This window comes from Rhynchophorus ferrugineus, unplaced genomic scaffold (genome assembly GCF_030347505.1).
Source record: "Rhynchophorus ferrugineus isolate W39M unplaced genomic scaffold, kcgeb_rfMv2 rfM7, whole genome shotgun sequence".
NCBI classification, from domain to species: Eukaryota; Metazoa; Arthropoda; class Insecta; order Coleoptera; family Curculionidae; genus Rhynchophorus; species Rhynchophorus ferrugineus.
Genome location: NW_027472586.1, coordinates 30639691 through 30661374, shown reverse-complemented (window position 1 = coordinate 30661374; position 21684 = coordinate 30639691). Strand labels below are relative to the sequence as shown.

Below are 21684 nucleotides of genomic sequence, written 5' to 3'. Positions count from 1 at the left end.
AACGCTAAATATCTCGGGATGAATCTCGATGCAAAACTTCACTAGAAGAAACATGTAAAGAAGAAAAGAAAAGAACTGGAATTGAGATACAGGAAATTGTACTGGCTAATTTGAAGAAAATCACAATTATCAGTACATAATAAATTGCTATAATATAAGCAAATATTGAAACCTATATGGACATACGGAATTCAGTTATGGGAATGTTCTGCAAAGAGTAACATAAATAAAGTACACATTTTTCAGAACGAAATCCTGAGATGTATTGTGGGCGCACCCAAATACCATAGGACTGATTACCTACATCGGAACCTTCAGATATCCACAGTCACTCAAAAAATCAAGAGAATTGCAAGGGGGCATGAGGGAAGACTTTATTCTCATGTGAATATTGAAATATTGAAGTTCTTATATACCACCAGAACAGGACACAGACTCAAAAGAATCACACCATCTGATCTCGTGTAGTGTTGTGTAGTGAGGTGCATATATTAAAATATACAGCAGTGACATGTATAAACATAATTTCACCAGAGACTGAGATAGGACCGATGAGTCCTCCAAGTTATGTATCTAGTTTTAAGTTATCATAAAGACAAATTGTAGGTTAGACGGAAACGACTAGTAACAATGTATTAATTAAATAATAATAATAAAAAAAATATTCTAGTTAAAAAGAGACACAATGCTGTCTAATAAGTTCGAACATATAATCGAACCAGCCTGCAAAAGTCGTAAAACGTCCGTAAAATTCTTCAAAATATTAATTATAATAACTACAGATTATAAACAGCAAAAGGTTGTTTTAACGCTTTGCTTATTATCATTCTGATTGACAATGCCGAAGCTAGATAGAACAGATAGCAGCTCTTATCAGTTACTTCGAACAGGAACTAGATAGAGCAGGCTCCCTCTTGCCAGTAAAATTCGTTAGAAAGGTAAGTATTTGTACTGTTAAATGTTAATTTGCTCTGGTTTTTATTGAAAATATTTTTGAAAGTGTTGCAGCTAAACTAGTATGTATGGGCACATTCATTAAAATATCTCAAAAAATGAATAATACAATCTTGGATACACGGAAAGGAAACGGTCCTCATACGAAGTGGGTGACGAATCAGTATCAGCTTGATGTTAGCTCTATTAGAGGTCAAATATATAGTGATTAGGTTAGTTATTAGGAGTAGATGAGTAATTTTTTAGTATAAATATAATATAATACAATTATAACAAAGGAAACTGTTAGTCTGAAAATTATCGAAGAGGTCTAATGGAACTTCCAGACATTGCTTTTAAAATAATACAATTTTAAAATACAATACACAAAATAAAATACACTTGGAGAAATGCAAGTTATCTCTCAGAGAGGTACCTGTACCACACATGTGCTCCTTAGAAACAGATTGGACGAATCAGCATTTTGTACAGAGTTGCTTTCTGGGCGATTGGGAGTTTGCTTTTTCTGCGGAGAACTGAAAATAGTTGGCATACATATTGTCTTTGCTAATAACGCGCTGAATTTGCGATCAAATTGGAGCCCGAGGTATGATACCTTCTGTAGCCAGGGGATAAGGACTTTTTTAATTTGGAGGCAGCATGCGTGTAACTCCTTCTTGCAATGGAGCAAAATAGCCTGAGTTTTGTTTGATTTAATCTGCACTCGCCAGAATTCATACCACTCGATCGCCTGGTTGAGTTGAACCTGGAGTCTATCGCGGCTGGCGTCGGCACCGTAACCGGTTGTAAAGAAAGCCGTGTCATCTGCGTGAAATGCTATGTGTGAGTGCTTGGAAAGTGAGCCATGCACGTCTTGAATAGGGCTGGGCTTTCTGTAGTACCTTGCGGGACTCTTAAAAGATTTGTTTCAGATCGGCGATCTTTACTTGAAAGGATTTGTCTTCCAAGTATGAGTGGATCAGGGAAATTAGGTTATCCGGTTGACCTAATTGCTTTCTTGATCGAAAGCGTTGAATTCGAAGATGAACGTTGATCGAAGTACCCGATGGATGGTTGCTATAACGCGAGTAGCTTGATGGAGGCTTGAGCGTTTGACACGGAAACCCAATTGTTCGTTAGGAATTATGTGTTGCGCGTCAGTGGAACGGTTTGGAGCGAGTAATATTACTTTTTTCGGCAAGTTTAGGGATGATTTGACTTGGCTTTTTCGTCACTAAGATTGAAATAGCCAGTTCCGAACGTTGGTGCTAATAATACTACGTATTCCTTTAGTATTCTGAAAATCTACGTTTGATCCTTTCGAAATTGCAAAAGAACGAATATATTCCTATCTTAATTTTAATTCTAATCAATAAAAATTTGTTAAAATGAAGTCAGACGGAGACAAGACTTCTTTGATCACAGTAATAGAACAAATATATTAACATCAGTTCGTAGCAATTATAAAAAAATATATATATCCTAATAAAATGCTACAAATATTCTTTACATTGAATAAGAAAATTAAAGAGCATCTCTTAAATTTGCACATAATTTATCTAGACAAAGGGTACAATAGTCTTCATGGCCAGGAAATTTAATACGATTAAAAGTTTGAACGGTTTCCCCAAGTTTATTATTGTTATGAATATAATAACCATTACTTTGTATCTCTAATTTATGTTAAATTTATTGAATATAAGGTATTCATTGTTAAACACATTTTTATTTGTTTCAAGTTAAAGAATATTAAAATAAATATAATAAAAATAATGCCATTAAAATCCAACTACAAATTTGTTAATTTAGGGAAGAAGCTGTATGAATATTATGTTAGTTGTAATTCAATATCTTTTGAACACTTTTTATTAATATTCGTTGAATTAGCCAATTTGGGTATTTAGAGGTGTATAAGGTAAATATTATTTATTTAAATGCAAAATCATAATAAGAGTGTTATTCTAGAGGATCTGAAGCTTCAAAAAATTATATTTTCGAAAGGATTCTGCTCTAGCGTAGAAAAGATTTACGTCAAGCTTCTGGACAGGGTTTATTCTTTGCATGTCGGACCAGATTATTATGGACCCAAATGTGGTAGATGATTACTTAACTAAGACGGAAATGATAATTGTAATTTTAGTAATAAATTTTTTATTAAAATATACATCGATAATTAATCTGAAATACATAATCTGTGTGTATTTACAGATCATATCCTTTAACCCATCCAAAAGGAACATGTTATGGCTAAAAGTTAAATATTGAAATCTGTAGTTATTTGGAGCACATTAGAATATTCAAAAAGTATTAGAAGTAAGTATATAACAAGTCAATTGAAAAGTCCCCGGCCTACCATAGTAAAATATTTTTTATGGAAAAATTACTTTTTTTATTATTATCAACATAATTCCTTCAAGGGTGAAACACTGACCATAGCGACCCTCTTTACTTTTTGATACCATTTTTGCATAAGATTGGTCCTTTGCTTCAAAATAGATCTCAGTTTCGTCGATGACCTCCCATTCGACAAAAGTGCTCCAGCGAGCATTTTTGTGAGATCTGCGAACAGGAAATGCTCGCTGGGGGCCAGATCTGGAGAATACGGTGAATGAGGAAGCAATTCGAAACCCAATTCATGATTTTTGCCATCGTCTTCACTGACTTGTGACATGGTGCATTGTCTTGTCTTTAAACTGTCCAATAATGCTATGTAATAGTCGCTGTTGGTGGTCCTCCCTTTTTCAATGTAGTCAATGAAAATTATTTCATGAGCATCCCAAAATACAGACACCATAACCTTGCCAGTCGACTATTGCGTTTTCCCACGCATTGGAGCGGGTTCATCGTGTGTGTGTCGAGTGGACTTCAGAGTGAAATGCTGGAGCCATCTTTCATGCATTGTCACATATCGATGCAAAAACTCGGGTTTATTAAGCTTGATCGTCTTCGAACACTGCTCCGAATCATCAACTTGTAGTTGTTTTTTGTCAAAAGTTAGCTCGCGCGGCACCCACTTTGCACAGAGCTTTCTCATACCCAAATATTCGTGAATGATATGAAGTACACGTTTAGTTCATATCTTTATAGTGTCTGCTATTTTAATCAGTTTCAACTTACGGTCATTCAAAATCATTTTGCGGATTTTTTAAATGTTTTCATAGGTAACAACCTCTTTTGGTCGTCCACTGCGTTCACCGTATTCGGCGCTCATTTCACCACGTCTAAACTTAGCATACCAATCCCTGATGGTTGATTTTCCTGGGATAGTGTCCGTATTTTCGGCATCAAGCCAAGTTTTTGCTTCAACTGTATTTTTTCCATTCAAAAAGCAATATTTTATCAACACGCGAAATTACTTTTTATCCATTTTTTTCACAATAACAAAAGTTGCCTCACTCCAAATGCTCTAATTCACAAAGTAATGATCTGCCAGCTGTCAAATTTATACAGGTATCTTTTGAGGGATATAGCTAGCTTAAAAATATATGGATTTAATTTTAGTAGAGCCATCTATGTGTCAGGCCGGGGACTTTTCAATTGACCTGTTATAATATTTTTTTCAGAGGAATTAAATTGAGAGGTTTGAAGACTGAAAATTATAACACCTTTATCTTCAACTTCATGTAGATAAAAACCCGACAGTATAACACCACAAAGGCCAAGAAAATTCTATATATGTGGTAATACTGCAACCCAGAATGTTACATATATTTTTATGATTTTGCTATTATGTTCTGTGTGTGTGTATGTGTTGTGTGTATTATCTACATTTAACGGTAGCTGGAACCTATTTTAAGTCATTTATGTACGAAGCTATCTCTAGACTTTATTTATTGGCAAAAGAGTGTTTTATATATAACGAAAACTCTCATTCAGATATTACGTCGCATATAATAAACTTTTTTAAAAATATTAATTGTGTACAACATCAGTGATCAAAACAATGTAATAAGAAATATAATAATGAGGTGTTGCTTGTTTTGGTGGATAAAAAAAATAAATTTGGTTGATATTTCTAAAATGATTTATAGAAATGTTAAGATTTGTTAAGATAGACCCAATTTCCTATAACAACAAATTTATAAATGGGAGATCATATTTTATGTGAGTTTATTTAATGTATATAACATTTTCTCTACAATAACATACAATAATTTGGAGTTTAAGTTTGTTGTTTTCTACATTTTATTTTTAATAAATATGGTGGAAAATATGTAAAAATTTACTCATACACTAATTATAGATAACGAGTAGCTTACCGATAAAGAACAAAGCCTCCACGAAAACATCCATGATGACGGATGGTCTCTCCGACTCAGGTCTCAGGAAACTGGCATTGTAAGGTACGACTACAGCCACGTAAAACGTAGCGATAAGTATCAGCCAGTCCCAAGCATTCTTGAATATACCATAATGGGAGATGATGAATCGACTTTTTTTCACTGCAGACGTCTTGTATTCGGGTAATGGTTGCGGAGTGGAACTGAGAAGATTCTGCAAATAAGAAAAAATAACACTATTAATAATAGTTAATGATTTAGTTGGTAATTTAATTATAATCGGTTAAGTTTGGACTTAAATAAATTTAGAAAAAGTACAATGAGAATTGTAATTGAGAAAATTTAGAAAAAGTACTATTCATCAAGGTAACCCCCATCAAGAGCCATAGAATCACTGCAGCATCGCTCTGATATTTATTATCTTTTACCTCAAAATAGGCCTGTCACCAGTTGCTGTCCACACATATGACGATCATTTTGATTCCGGAGTGAGGTGACGGATCCATGTTTTATCCATTGTCACACATCGACGCAAAAATTAGTTTTAGGTTTGTGGTTTGTTATATTTAAACATGGCCAAACACTGCTCAGAATCCTCAACAAGTTTTTGTTTTTAGTCAACAGTGAGCAAACGCGGCAACCACTTTTAACAGAGATTTCTCATAGTCAAATGCTCATGTAATATAAAACCAACACGTTCTTTCTTTTTTCGTTTTGATATTTGGTTGATGGTACTGATGTCTGTTGATGACTCATTAACGTTATACACAAATATCTCATTATTTTAGTAAAAAATATGTGAAAACATTGTACGCGTCTACTAAATTTTAGTCAAATAGTAAAATAGGTTTCTAGATTTAGATTTATTTTGAAACCTTTCTAGAATTGTTGTCAACTTCTATTGGAGAAATTAGATTTACAGCTACATTGGGCTGATAAACAGGATTTATATCTATTGTAGATTCTATATCACTCAGTTGAAATACGTTAGCTAAATGTTCTGCGAATAATTCAGCATTTTCATCGTTGTGTCGAACCCATTCATTTTGATCAATTTTAATAGGCGGTAATAAGAGTTGTTTCCGAGTTGCTTTCCATAGCGAGTAATCTTTGTCTGCGTCCAAGTTTAATTCACTTACATATTTCTCGAAGGAACTCTGTTTATATTCTTTAAACTTTTATTTCTCTGATTACCAATTCTGTTAAATATTGTTTGCCCACGGCATTTCTGGTTCGGTACTCTTCTAGCCATTCGTCATTCTTTTAGCAATTCCGTAATTTCTAGGGGATAACTAATATATATTATGTAAATATATAAAAGTAAATGTATGGGAATAGAAATGTAACGTAACGGAACCCAGGAAAAACAATGTTATAATTGAAAATGTTTGTATCTCAGTAGCAGAAATATCTTTGAGGAATAATAAGAATAATAAAAATTTGTAAGATGAGAAACGCGGAGATAAGAAAATACTTCATTGTGGAACTATTAGAAGTGTATAGACAGAGACAACTTGGCAGGTCTGGAAACTTATAGCGTACGAAAGAGGCAAGAAATATTAATAGTCTGAAGGAAAATCTTAAGAGGAATCCTGGAGCAGCGAGATACTACAGAAAATAAGGAAAATCACAACTAAAGAAAGGATAATGAGCAGATGCAAAAGAGGCTGGGCTGAAGTTGTATAGTAAAGGTGAAATAACATATACAGAGTTTTAGGTATATAATTGTTAATTAATGGAAAAACTTGTATATTTTGTAAGTCTACATTTTTTAATCTCAGTAACTTTTTTTAGTATTTATTTTGACTAGAGATCGCCCCTGGTCGAAATTCGACTACAATTTGTTAAACTAATTATGTTTCTTCCATAACCAAGTCAAGGGAATAATTTAAACATGATATGTTACTAATACTTGTTTTTACAGTATTTTAAATACAAGATATGAAATGTATTATTATTATATATTTTTATTCATAACATCTTTATTATACTTAGTACAATCTTAATTATAAATTAATTTATTACCACATTTCATTTATTATATTTGGATTAATTCACAATCAAGACGACTGCGAGATAAATATATCCATATGTATTCCTCAATTATAAAATTATAATAATTTAAGCTATAGTTTACAGTAAAGGTATATACTTTATATGTTCGTATGGTTTGGTTCGCTTCAATCTTCTGATTTCCTGCAGCGTTGTCCAGTAGTTGTATCACTTCCACGTCACTATGATTTAGTAATCTACTTTCGTGTTTTAAGGCAAAATCTTGGATAAATTCGCAAATGCATTTGATTTCCAGGTTATCGTGCAGTTCTATGTTGGTTACGTAGCGATAGGCATTGGTAATTAATCCAAGAATGTTGTTTTGGCAAAGTTGGATGACTAGTTGATTTTTAATGTAACCCTATATTTGCATCCCATAGGTCCAAGTTGGCTTTATGATTGACTTATAAATCAATGTCTTTTATTTTAGATCAAGTTGAGAGTATCTTCCGACTAACCAGTATAGTTTTTTTATTTTGGTTCTAATGTGTTTTGCTTTTTGTCTAATATGATATTTCCAATTTAATCTACCGTCAAGATGGATGCCGAGGAATTTAGCTGACTTTGCTTGAGGAATCAGGCATCCATTCAGTGATATAATTAAGTTTTTAATATTTCGCCCCAATGCAAAATTAACATGAACAGATTTGGAGCTATTAAGTTGAATTTTCCAAACTTTCGTCCATTTGTAGATTTTGTTTACTGCCACTTGTACTTTTTCTACTGCCCTAGGCAGAGATATATCATTTGCCATAGTAATGGTGTCGTTAATTAAAACATTATTAAAATAACTAACTCGAGAACTAACACTCACTAACCTTTTTCTTTAAATTGATTTTAATTAAATGCAATTTCCATAAAGTCACAACAATCACAAAATATTGATAAGTTTAAATTACTACACTATTGATCTACTAAGTATCACAAATAAGATTATTTTTAGGACTGTAACAATTTCAGAACATAAGTAATACTTATATGTATATTAAAATAATAACGAACACAATTATATTTAAGGAATGCACTTACAATCATTAAATTAACTATTAAATTTTCGACACTTAGGTCTTAAGTATAAGTAAATAATCAAAATAATTGATACAAAGTTCATAAAATAAAATGTTATAAAGTCTTATAACATTTGTCGTTAAACACTTTATTAATACTTTGAAATGTTTACAAATTTACTGTCAATACTTCATAATTCCTTCTATTTTTTTATATGTGTAAATTGTGCAATTATAAATATCATAAATAAAATAATAGTTGCAATACTTCATTTATGTATTCCTATAGTATTTATCTTTTACCTATATTTCTCACCTAAAATACATATTGCAAAAAAAATACAGCAGGCTGATTAAAAGAATAATTTATTTGCCTTAATTTTTAAATAAAATCGCATCGTTATTTGTTTATTTATTTCACTCTTCGATCTCACCTTTGCAGATAGTTCATCTGTAAGTTGCTGGAACTAGCAATTTACCAACAAAAGAGGGACTAAAATTCAATGAAAATATTTTATAATTGTTAATATTATTTGCAACAACGTTTTAGCTCTTGATGTACAAGTTAACGTATTTATTACCTGCGATGTTCGGTTAGGGCCTTGTTACGAAAGGCTTTTACTAAGGAAACTTAAAATGAATCAGAAAAAAATTAATAACCTTTAGAATTACGTCTAGCGCAATAATAATGTCTCCAGAACCATATCAGTTACCAGCAGTTCTTAAGCAAGAAAAATTTTTCTTAGCCGTCAATCTGACATCTGTTTACCAGACATTAAATAAGAGCAAAGGCTGATTTCGAATTTTTAAATATCCTGTAAACAAAGAGGACAGGCAATTCCTGTTATTATTGTTGTATGTTGTATACATGTTGTTATTCTCGAGTTGTTATTATACGGGATGTATTTCGCGATACAACGTTGCCAGATTTTGATTTTAAAAATCACGCGCCCTTGACCGTTTTACGTAGAACAGAATCGACGAATAATCAAACACTCGTACAAGAGTTGGAGCTGATGAGTTGATTGAGTTGATTATATATTTTGTATCACCGATTTGAGGGCTATTCCTAGAGGCTTGAGTTAGGCGTATTGGCTTTTTTTAGAATTTATTTATTTGTAGCGCATATAGCACAAAAATTTTAGGCCTAAAAATTCTTCCTATATATAACACGTCAATTGAAAAGTTCATAGTACCATAGTAAAAGCAATTTTTTTGGCAAAATTAGCTTTTTTTATTCAACATAATTCTCTTCAAGGGTGATACACTGACCATAGCGACCCTCCAATTTTTCGATACAATTTTTGTAGTACGATTTATTCTTTGCTTCAAAATAGGCCTTAGTTTGGTCAGTCACCTTTTAGTTCGACGAAAATCTCTTCCCAGCGAGCATTCTCTTGAGATCTGAAGAGAGAAAATAGTCCCTGGGGGCCAGACCTGAAGAATATGGTAGATGAGGAAGCAATTCGAAACCAAATTCATCGATTTTTGCCCTTGTTTTCACTAATTTGTGACACGGTGCACTGTTTTGGTGAAGCAGCACTATCATATTCTTCAAATGCGTTTTTCGACGATTTAGTCCTTCAAACGGCCCAATAACGCTATATAATAATCGCTGTAGATGACACTTCCTTTTTCAAGATAGTCAATGAAAATTATTCCATGCGCATCTCAAAATACAGACGCCATAACCTTGCCAGTTGAGTGTTACGTTTTTCCACGCTTTGGAGCGTGTTCATCGTGTGCCGTCGACTTGGATGACTGTCGATTGGACTTCGGAGTAAAATTATAGAGTCATGTTTCATTCATTTTCACATATTAACGCAAAAACTCGGGTTTATTACGCTTGGTAATTTTGAAACACTGCTCCGAATCCTCAACCCGTCATTGTTTTTGGTCAAAAGTGAGCTCGCGCGGCACCCACATTTCACAGAGCTTGCTCATACCGAAATATTCGTGAATGATATAATGTACACGTTCAGTTGATATCTTTGTTGCGTCTGTTGTGTCTGTATTTCATTCAACTTCAATTTATATAGTCATTCAAAATCGTTTTGTGGATTTTTTAAAGGTTTTCGTCGGTGACAATCTTTTTATGGCGACCACTGCGTTCACCGTCTTCGGTGCTCATTTCATCACATCTAAAGTTGGCATACTTGATGCTTGATTTTCCTTGGGCAGTATCCGGAAACTCGGCATTAAGCCAAGTTTTTGCTTCAACTGTATTTTTTATCTTCAAAAAGCAATATTTTATCAATAAGCGAAATTCGTTTTTATCCATTTTTTTTCACAATAACAAAAGTTGCTTCACTCAAAATGTTATAATTCACAAACTAATGATCCAACAGCTATCAAATTTATATTCGTATTTTTTGAGGGTTAGAGATAACTAAAAACAAATGGATTTAATTCTAGTAGCGCCATCTATGTGTCAGGCCGAGGACTTTTCAATTTACCTGTTAAGCTTTAACCGTGCCAAGTTTCACGCTTCCTGTTGCCCCCGTGGTCCTCAAAAAGCGCGGCAAAATGTTTCTCAAGCCGATTAGTATATAGATCAATTGATCTATATATATGCCAAGATATATAATGCTAAGGCTTATAAATTACAGCATTGTAGCATTTTTAGTCTATAATAACCAGAAAAGTTTTGTTGATTGTTAATTTACATATATATAAACACCATTACAACTTTTTAGGTAAATATTGCTTTGATATATTGGGCGTATTTAGATATAATAAAACTATTCAAAGATCTTTACGATTTTGAATAGTTATTTTAATTAGTAAACTTACTCTTTTTCATAATAAACTGACCCATATACATTTAAATTTTATCTCTTGTACTTGTTAATATTACTACAATTTACTAGTATTTTATTTTCATATACCCTCTTTCTTTGGTAAAGGTCTACCTTTCTGTTTTCTTTTTAAGCTTTCATCCTTCATCATTGACCCCACTCTTTGTTCTCTCACAGAAGTATCAAGCAGAAAAAATATAGCCATAAACACATTCAGTCCACCAATTATTCAGGCAGGTGCCCCGTGTCGTATAATTTACTCTGTCCTCTTATCTTTGCGATAACAGTTAAACCCTTTTTTGTCGTCGGTCGTAGTGAAAACGTGAAATTTGAATATGGAAAATAAAGTGTAGAACGGACAGTTGTTGCTCGAGACGGGGATTGTATCGTGCGCTGTCGAGATCCCATCGATATTGAATCAAGAAAATGGGAAGAAAATGATTTTTCCCCCGCCTTATCCTGTATTGTCCCCAAAATGCGAGTCAATATAGAGTAGACTCGAATCAGTTTCGCAAATTGGCAGGAAAAAGGAAAAAACGAGGTTTCCTGATAATAATTGGATGTTTTTTTTTATGTCCATACATATTTTCGAGAGAATATTTATTTTAACATATATTTAAATTATTATATTTTATTTTTTTTATAGTTATGTGCTATAATAAATAAGTTTTTAAGTATTTATGACAAGCTATACACTATTACTATTGTGTAGATCAAAATTCTGAAAAGCAAAGTCTGATACACTACGACGTTAGCTTTTGAACCTAAATACGGTACTCTAAAACAATTTATATTGATATAGCATAAGAACAATCAATAAGAACAATAAACCAACATTGATCTTATATATTACTACATAGTATAAAACAAAGTCGCCTTTTCTGTCCCTATATCCCTATGTGCGCTTAAATCTTTAAAACTACGCAACGGATTTTGATGCGGTTTTTTCAATAGATAGAGTGATTCAAGAGGAAGGTTTATATGTATAATACATGCATAATATACTAAGGCAACATTGCTAATTTTAGAGGTTTCTAACGTGATGTCGTAAATTAACCTATTTTTTTAGGCTTATTTAGCAATTAGCAAAAACGCTGCCTAACCCTACGAGTTAGATCAAATTACAGTATTGTACACCATAAAAAGGTCTACAAAAAAGTCCGCGATGGTATATGTTTATCTTTTAGGGATAACCCACATTAACCATTTTTATTGTTTACTTTTTACGTGAGAAAATGGCTTATTTACGAAGCTATTTTAAGCAATACGGCATTAATCCTTATCGAATTAAGTACCTTAAATACAGTGTGCAATTAATATAGATCAATATGGTTCCTTACAGCATGTAAATTAAACAAATATTTTCGGAGATATTACAAATTTAAAATTTGCGTTTAAAAATGTGTAATGTAATAAAAATTGTATGAATTTAGATATTCCAAAGATAGCAGGAAATCTTCATAGTAAGTATAGGGGAAGAGGAATTGTTTTACTCCAAATTTAATGCGTGCAGGCCAAGGGCAGTAATGAATGAACCAAAAATACTGGATCGATTTTAATCATGTTTTCATTGAGTGACATAGGCATATATATTTTATGCCCGTGCAAAGTCGGAGCGGGCCGCTATGTTTTTATATACAACGTTCATATTTTTTCTGTAGTGTATTTAATTTAGTATCAGCATTGCACCCGTGCGAAGCCGGGGCGGGTCGCTAGTAATAAATAAATTGTCAAGTATTTTAGACAAGCTGTGCACTACTAGTGTTGTGTAGATCAAAATTCTGAAAAGCAACTATATATAAGAATTTTTTGAATTGTTACTTAGTGTGAAAGCATGAAATTAATATGTAAATTCTTTATGAAAATCAACAGGTACAACCGGAAATCATTAAAATACCAGTTAAATATCAGTTCATATTCAGTTTTAGCGATGTAAATTATATACTTCATCGATGATAAAATAAAAACAATGAAGATTACAGTATAGAGTCTGTTGGGAATCACGTAAAAAAACAGCATCACAATTATCGAGCGATGCTCGATAAAACAAACAGTTCGGGTCCGATTTGAAGCTACTAGATAATTCTTGTTTGTTCCATTTTGATTGTTTGTTTGCGCGATGGGTAGGCAGCGAAAAAATGGTCAAGCCGGGGCCATAATTAAATTCGAACGTTCTATATCCGTTAAGAGCAATCATAAATATCTGAAAATACGAAATAATACCAGCACGTGAATATTTAGTTCGAAAAACATTTCTCTTCATTTAAGATCTAACAATCATTTGGCCCGATATTTAAGTATTAAATGTAAACACAAACCGACTTGGTGGTGCAGTGGTAAAGGCAACAAGACTGTCCTCCTACTGTTGTGATAGCCGCGGGTTCGAATCCTGCTGGGGCATGGTCGTAAATTTATGTCTGCGATTGTTTAAAATTTGTGAATGTTCTAGGCAAGAGTGTAAAATCCGACAAGGAAAATGATCCCAGTCACGCCAGTAACCAGATTAGGTAAGACCGGATGTATTCTGGGATGATTTCTAAAGTTGGTCACTCGTCAGGCTTAATGCCGAGGACCGTGGTTCGGAGCCCACGTTAAACTGTAGGTCCAGTCCAGATAAACCCATAATTGGTAAAAGGAGATTTTAAAATATGTAAAAAAAATGTAAACACAATTATCGTTTATTATTAATTGGAAAATAAGCAATTAAAGTTATTAAAGTTGGCACTCATGTAAAGAAATCACTAGTCTATGATTTAATAACAGGACAATTGCTGCAAATACTACCGAGAAAGGCACTTATAAACCAACTTGATTAATGTAGCATTTGAACTAAAATGTGCCCCAGATGTGTGGAAGATGGCTAAAATTATATAAAATCAAGAAATTCACCAAATGAAATAAAAGATAAAATAATAAAAGATAAAGATAAAAGAAGACCTATCTTCCTTCTACCACTAATATTTAGGCTATTTGAAAAATTCCTGCTGAAAAGAATAAAACTATATATAAGAATATAACCTTTAAAAAGTTATAGAGAAAAAAACCTAATACTGACACACCAGTTCGGGTTTATTAAGAGCCATTCAACAAGTGACCAGGTGCATAGAATAACAGATGTAATTGAAGAAACCTATTAAAGTAAAAAGGTATGTTTAACTTTTTTTTAATGTAGCACAAGCCTTGGATAAATATAAGCAAGGCAAAACGACCTTGTTCATAAGCTACTGAAAGCGTTACCGAAAAAGACACACTAAATTACTAAAATGTTATATTACAGCTAGAATGAGTTATGACTGTTTTTTAGAGTTAAAAAAGAGAAACACTACTCTATACTAAAATAAACTAAAGCAAGTGTATCAGAAGGAAGTGTATTTGGCCAATTCGTTACCTCCTCTACACATGTGATATATCACAAATGGAAATTATCACGATGGCTACATTTGTTGAATGCACTGCGATTTTTGCTGTTGGAGACACGCAGAACAAGCAAGTGACAATATAAATAATTGGACCTAAACTTGTGCAGTTCTGGTATAATCAGACTGCATAAGAAAATCACAATCATCACTGCCTAATAAATTTCTGTTATACAAACAAGTATTGAAAACTATAAATTAACTACGGAATTCAATTAAATTTGCGAAAAGCAATATAAATTTTCCAGAACCAAGTCATGAGAAGTATTACTGGTGCATCCAGATCCTACAGGACTGATTGCTTACACCTTCAGATACCGACTGTCACTCAGGAAGTCAAGAGAATTGGAAGGAGATATAAGAGCAGAGTCTATTCTTATACAATATCGAAGTAAAACAAGTCTTGTATAACACCAGAATGGGACACAGATTCAAAATAATCAAACCAATTGATTTTGTGTAGTCTAATGTATTGAGGTTTATTTAATAGAAAAACAGCAGTGTTAATACATAAACATTATTACACCAGAGACTACGATGGGGCCGATGGGTCCTCCTAGATATATACCTAGATTTAAGTCAATAATATGGTTACACATATTTTAATTTACTAAAATATTATCGTAGAGATATGACGATAAAAGACGATGAACTTACTGAATTACATCCCATATATTCATGAGTCCCTCAAAACAGTCTACTGGGCCCCATTCTTGTATACATTATATATAGCTGATCTACCGACGACAAAAATCACTACTGTGGCAACATATGCAGACGACACATCATCTTAGCATCTCACGAAGATCATCATCGAGTAACCCCCAAACACACCTTGATAAAATTGAACGCTGGCTGAAGACATTGCGTTTAAAAGCAAATAAATCAAAACCTACCCATTTAAAACTATCAAGTCTAATAGAGCCATCATGCAACGGTGCCAAAACAAACTGCGTGCCATTGTCGATGCCCCGTGAAGCTCTCAATGAAGTAATACAACGCGATAGCTGTCCAGAATCCATAACTAGTGTTATTTAAAATGTTTGTGCTAAACCCTTTAAAAGTGTGTTAGGGCACACCAATTTGCTCGCTAATCAGCTAACTCAGCCACGTGATAGTGAAGTGTGTAAACAAAAACGTCTAGTATCATCCGATCTGGTTATAGGACATATATAGACCTCAGAATAACATTTAGAATATATTGAACTAATTAAGATAATATATTACAAAAAAGATCATCTAATGAAGTGATTTTCTACATTTCATGTTTATACTACAATTAGTGCTGGGAACTATCGACTGTTTAGTAATTAATATGGTGTAATATATGTAGTTTTATTATTTTTTGGCTAGTTTGCTTGTAATTAACAATATATTGTATATTAATATAGCAGCATTTTGGAAGGATACTTTTCAAGATTGTTAATATAATAGGTTAAAAAGATTTAAATTGGGAATAATAAATAGTGAAATATTTTGACTGTTTTTCTGGCAATAATACGTAATATTTCGATTACTCTCTCGATTTTTGTTAAAAAATTTTTACATCGTTTTATTCAGATCATTTTTAATTATGTCATGGATTACTTGTTTTTCTATGATTAGGTATATGTTTAATTTTTATATAGTATTTATGGTTATTGTACATCTTTAGTTTTTAGATTTTCTTTAAGTTTTATTGTATTGTATATATTTATTATAGTATATTATATAAAAATAGCAATTAATACATTATAATACGATAAAATATTTGTGGGGTATTATTTCATTTCATAGAAAAATTCCATTCCTTCTTACAGATCCACAGAACATTCAAATATAAAAGTAATTCCACTTCGTTTAAATTTAAATTATGAATTATATTTTTCCTTTTATTTTTTAAAGATAGTACCGTTGGAAAATATAAGTACATATACAATTAACTGCCCGAAGCAATTATCTTCCCCCCTTCCTCTCTCATAATTTATACAGGAAAGGATTCGTACATCTTCATCTCACATCGGGAAGAATAAAACAGTCGAACTGTGCATTTGACTAATAATAGAAATTACTATTTTCAGTCGCTAGTTTTTTGACTATTGACACTTTCGACTGTTTTCAGTCGATAGTTCACAACGCTAATTACAATCATAATAAATGTTTATTGCCTGCTGGACAGATTGTTGAGCTACTAAGATTCATAATATAAAAATATACATATTGCTTTTGGTTAACACGTAATTATAATATTTTAACACCATTGTTTTTATTTGGTTAACTAAATATTTGTTTTTAATAATTCTATATTGATTGTTGCGTTTTTTTTTAAATTTCAGAATATGTATTTACGACAAAATTTATTTACTCTGTATAGTTGTTCTGATTGTTTAACTACGTCAACAATCCAACAATCATCAAAGGAATTTATTAATTTCCAGACTGTTTCCATTTGGCTTGATTTTATTCTGTCTTTGTTATTTTTCCATTGGTCCAGTATAATTTATACAAAGAAATGTGTACAGAAAAGCAATGGAAATATCATTTGTTTTGCTGTTCGTGACGTTTTGTGTCATGGTCAAAGTAAAATGTTTTTTTTGTATACGTTTTGTTTATTTTTAATGGCGAATTAGTAAACTGTTGCATGTTGTTTTTGTGTTTATTTTGATTTGCTTTATTGTCTGTTTCCAGAGAGTAGGCGAATGAGGAGGTTTTATTACGATTTCTAGTTTTTAACCTTAATAATATCATATTTAATTTATATCTCGAGATATTCTTACCGCCTACTAGTTTCAGCTAATATTTTTACAATAAAAATATTTAAAGGTTTTATTCGTGACTTCCTACAGGGTCATTCTCAATGTTCCCTTTATATCTTTATAGTCTTTCGGTTGCGTTAGGAATCAATACCCTATTGCGAAATTTTTATAGATTTATTAAGTTTTTACGTTAGCCAAAATAATATAAAAGCCTAGTTATTAGTTCAACTTTAACCATAAATTAAAAATGTGTTGTTTCAGATTATGAAGGTTGTGACATAGCTTTTAAGATTATGTAATGTAAACCTCAAGGTAGTGTCTTATAAAGACTTTAGAGTATACATTTTAGATTGAATGGGTAAATTTCGGATGCAAATTTAGGAGAGTATTGCTTAATTTCCATGTTCATAATTCTGTGATGCAAGCAAGTACGAATATTTTAACGGAACTTTTTGACTATATATAAGAAGCAATACAAATTATGTATAAACTATATATAAGATAATCACAATATGATAATAAGATGCCTGGAGAAATATAATAATCTTTGGAGTAATTTTCTCGTGAGATCCTTGAAATCTCATTTGTGTGATTTTGTCTTCCCAACAACTGATAGGAGATTCATAGATTTTTCAATTTACAATCAGATATTTTGATAATGTTTTTACAAGATATTGGTAAACGGTGAAAGGCTTTAAATTGTCTGATTTACGAAGTCAAGCATTTGCCTGCCAACCTGGGGCTTTACTTCATATTTCCATTAAATTTTGAGATGGTGCAGCTTGATCATTTATGTATATTTAAGGCACTTCTGTACTCCCAAATTACACAAGTATATTCGTTTTGCACCTGTACAACCAAAAGAAAGTAGTGTCGTCAGCGTAAAACGCGACGTCAATGTGCTCTTTTCTCGATAGATATGAAATAAAGAGGTTAGATAAAACTGGGGCCAATGGAGAATCTATAGGTACACCTGCGTCGATTTCTTTTCGACTGTAAAGTATGTTCCTCATAGTGACCTGGAAAGATCTGTCCGATACATAGGACTCGAGGAGAGCGGCTAGGTCTCCTGGGTGACCTGACGGTACGCATTTTGTAATCAAACCGTTATACCAGACCTTGTCAGAAGCTTTTGTTAGATCCAGAAGAACTGCTCCAAGCTTTTTACGTTGGTTAAGAGCGTGATGGATGTGTGCGGTCAGACGGGTGGCCTGACTGGAGAAATGGGATGAGATTGCGTATTTAATTTAATATTGCTGGTTTTTTTTGCAATAATACGTTATTTTTGACGTCCCTAGACATCTGTAGTGACAGTTTAATTGACTTAACCGGTAATAAACTACGTCTAATTAATCCCACCATGTGCATAGCAAAATTTTATGACATGAATATTTACTTTGGTGTCCATATGGATGTCTCTTTTGTACCAATATATTATTTTTTTCTCTAGATATTGTCGTAGCATATACAATATTCATCGCTAGTCACAGTACGCCATAGAACACTTTTCTTTTCTTACGTCAGAAGCAATGGAACCGCTATTTTCAAAGTATGCGAAATGGCATTTTCTATCAATTCGTGTGGTACAAGTTCACAATTTGACAACATAACAAGTTCTACAATTTTTTGTATTCAACTTTTTTTAATTCTCCAGGCCGTTGTTAGTTCTCATTTAACTGTTGGGATATCATAGAGCAGCATCACAGTAAGTTTACAAAAATGTTTGGTAGGCGTCGGCAACAGATTGCTTCAAATCAGACAAAAAAATTAATGAATGTCTAAAATGCAATATTGGACGTTCCACATTAGGCTACTGCATAACAGGTCAATTGAAAAGTCCCCCTGCCTACCATAATAAAACACATTTTTTTTGCAAAATTAGTTTTTTTTATTCAACACAATTCCCTTCAAGTGTGATACACTGATAATAGCGGCTCTCTAACTTCTGGATATCATTTTTGTAGTATGATTTGTCCTTTGCCTCAAAATAGGCCCCACTTTCGGCGATCACCTCTTCATTTGACGAAAATTTCTTCCCAGCGAGCATTCTTTTGATATCTGAGAAGAGGAAATAGTCGCTGGTAGCCAAATTTGGAAAAGAAAATGGATGAAAAAGCAATTCACAGCCTAAATCATATACTTTTGCCATCGTTTTCACTGATTTGTGACACGGTGGTGCATTTTCTTAGCGAAGCAGCTCTTTCTATTTCTTCAATTGTGGCCGTTTTTCGGCGATTTTTGTCTTCAACCGGTTCAGTAGTGCTATATAATAGTCGCTTTTGATGGTCCTTCCTTTTCCAAGGTAGTCAATGAAAATTATTTCATGCGCACCGCAAAATATAGACACCATAAACTTGCCAGCCGACTGTTGCGTTTTTCCACGCTTTGGAGCGGGTTCATCGTATGCAGTCCACTCAGATAACTGTCGATTGGACTTCGGAGTGAAATTATGGAGCCATATTTCATCCATTGTCACATATCAACGCAAAAACTCGGGTTTATTACGATTGATCATCTTCAAACACTGCTCCGAATCATCAACTCGTCGTTGTTTTTGGTCAAAAGTGAGTTCGCGCGGCACCTACTTTGCACAGAGCATTCTCATACCCAAATATTCGTGAATAATATGATGTACACGGCACCAAGCCAAGTTGCTTCACTCAAAATATTATAATTCATAAACCAATGATCCGACAGCTGTCAAATTTATACACGCATTTTTGAGGGTTAAGGCTGACTAAAAAACATATGGATTTAATTCTAGTATCGCAATGTATGTGTCAGGCCGGGGTCTTTTTAATTGACCTGTTACACGGAATAAGTCTATTATTTATGTAAAGAAGTGTCAATATCGTTCGGTCGTAATACGTTATTATATTGAGACATCGCTGATATAACAAGCATCTAAAATAGCATTAAAGTAAAAAAAAGAAGTATCCATTTGCCAGTTCCAGATCTATTATCTAGATCTATATTTTAAAGGCTACGAATAAGATAAGAAAAACGACAGCTCTTGTATAACTGGCCGCGTGCCGGCTTTCGTTTTGATCCTGTTTAATAAAATACCACGATATATTTGACCGACCAGCTGACCATTGGGGAAATCCTGTAGACAAAACGTTTGGGATTTAGCACAGGAGAAAAAAAGTGCTGAGATTTTTACACGTATCGCAATAAATCATTGGCTCCGGTCGAATTAGTCGGATAAAAAGTTTTATACTCTGTTTTACTTTATATCATCTTTTTTTCTCTAATATATATACACACAATAAATCAGCCCAATATTTTCTTTTTTGACCCAGGTCAAATAATACTAGCGCTACATAAATAAACTTGTAATCCTCAAATGATAAGTTTTTTTTTTGAAATTCGATCATGATATCTTAAAGTGCAGTAATTACTGCTAAACCTAAATATTGCATAATTAAAAACAGGAAGATTGTCTTTAAATGCTCTTTGGTGACTCAGTATTTACTGGTAAACTTAAATATTGCAGGAAAGAAAAACAACAGGAAGATTGGCTTTAAATGCTCTCTGGTAACTTATATGAAAAAAAATTGCTAATTGTTATCGTGCCCTTTATGAGCTCCTAACACATGGGCAAAAAAACCCCGAGCGTAACAAAGAAAACGCGTTTTTTTTTATCCAAAATTAGCTTTATTCATCAACCTAATGTCCATCAAGAGTCACACAATTATTCTAGCGCCGCTCCAATATTTCGATGCCACTTTTGGAGGACTATTTATATATAGCGTCACAATACGCCTCAATTTCAGCGATAGCCTCTTCTTTCGAACGAAATTTCTTACCGGTGAGCATTTTTTTGAGATCTGCAAACAGCCGGTAGTCATTTAGAGCCAAATCTGGCGAATACGGTGGATGTGTAAAGCAGCACGCTCTATTTAAGTTATATTTTTAATTAAAATTTTTGAAGATCGGTACTTTTTACTTATGGGTAAGTACGCCCACGGATGTGGATTACTTTGGATATCAAGTAGTTTTAACGCCTACTGGGATCTGCCATATAAAATAATGGAACAAGTGCGTACTATGCAGTACTCTCTGATTTACTGACAAATTATCGATAATTAACACGCCTGCCAAGTTTTGAACTCATAAGTATTAAATATGTATGTATAATTTAATGATAATATGCCGAACGAAGGGCAATTTAAAATAATAAAAAAATTAATTAAATGTTTATTAACTTAAACTTGGCGTGGAAAATATACAATTCTCCATTTATACAATGTTAGAATATTAATAATTAAATTAATACCTTCAGTTATTAAAATCAATATGCAATGAGTGTTATCGATCTTTGACAGAACTCTCTTGCTATGTTGATGAAACTACAAGCTCGTGCAAACCATTAAATCGTAGAATAATATTTAGTCATTTAGTTCCGAAATCATCTTGAACTTGTATTTTTACTGGGCCACCAGCTAGCACTTTTTCCGATC

General features: G+C 32.9%; 1 protein-coding gene across 3 annotated transcripts in view; it reads right to left on the bottom strand.

Moving 5' to 3' along the window:
* Elk (Eag-like K[+] channel) overlaps positions 1-21684 on the bottom strand; it is a 348673-nt gene that overhangs the window by 128002 nt on the left and 198987 nt on the right. For all 3 annotated transcript variants that reach the window (XM_076409682.1, XM_076409683.1, XM_076409684.1), the window contains exon 6: positions 5193-5427. In XM_076409682.1, the coding sequence (XP_076265797.1) occupies positions 5193-5427 (235 nt within the window). The remainder of the gene's footprint in view (positions 1-5192; positions 5428-21684) is intronic.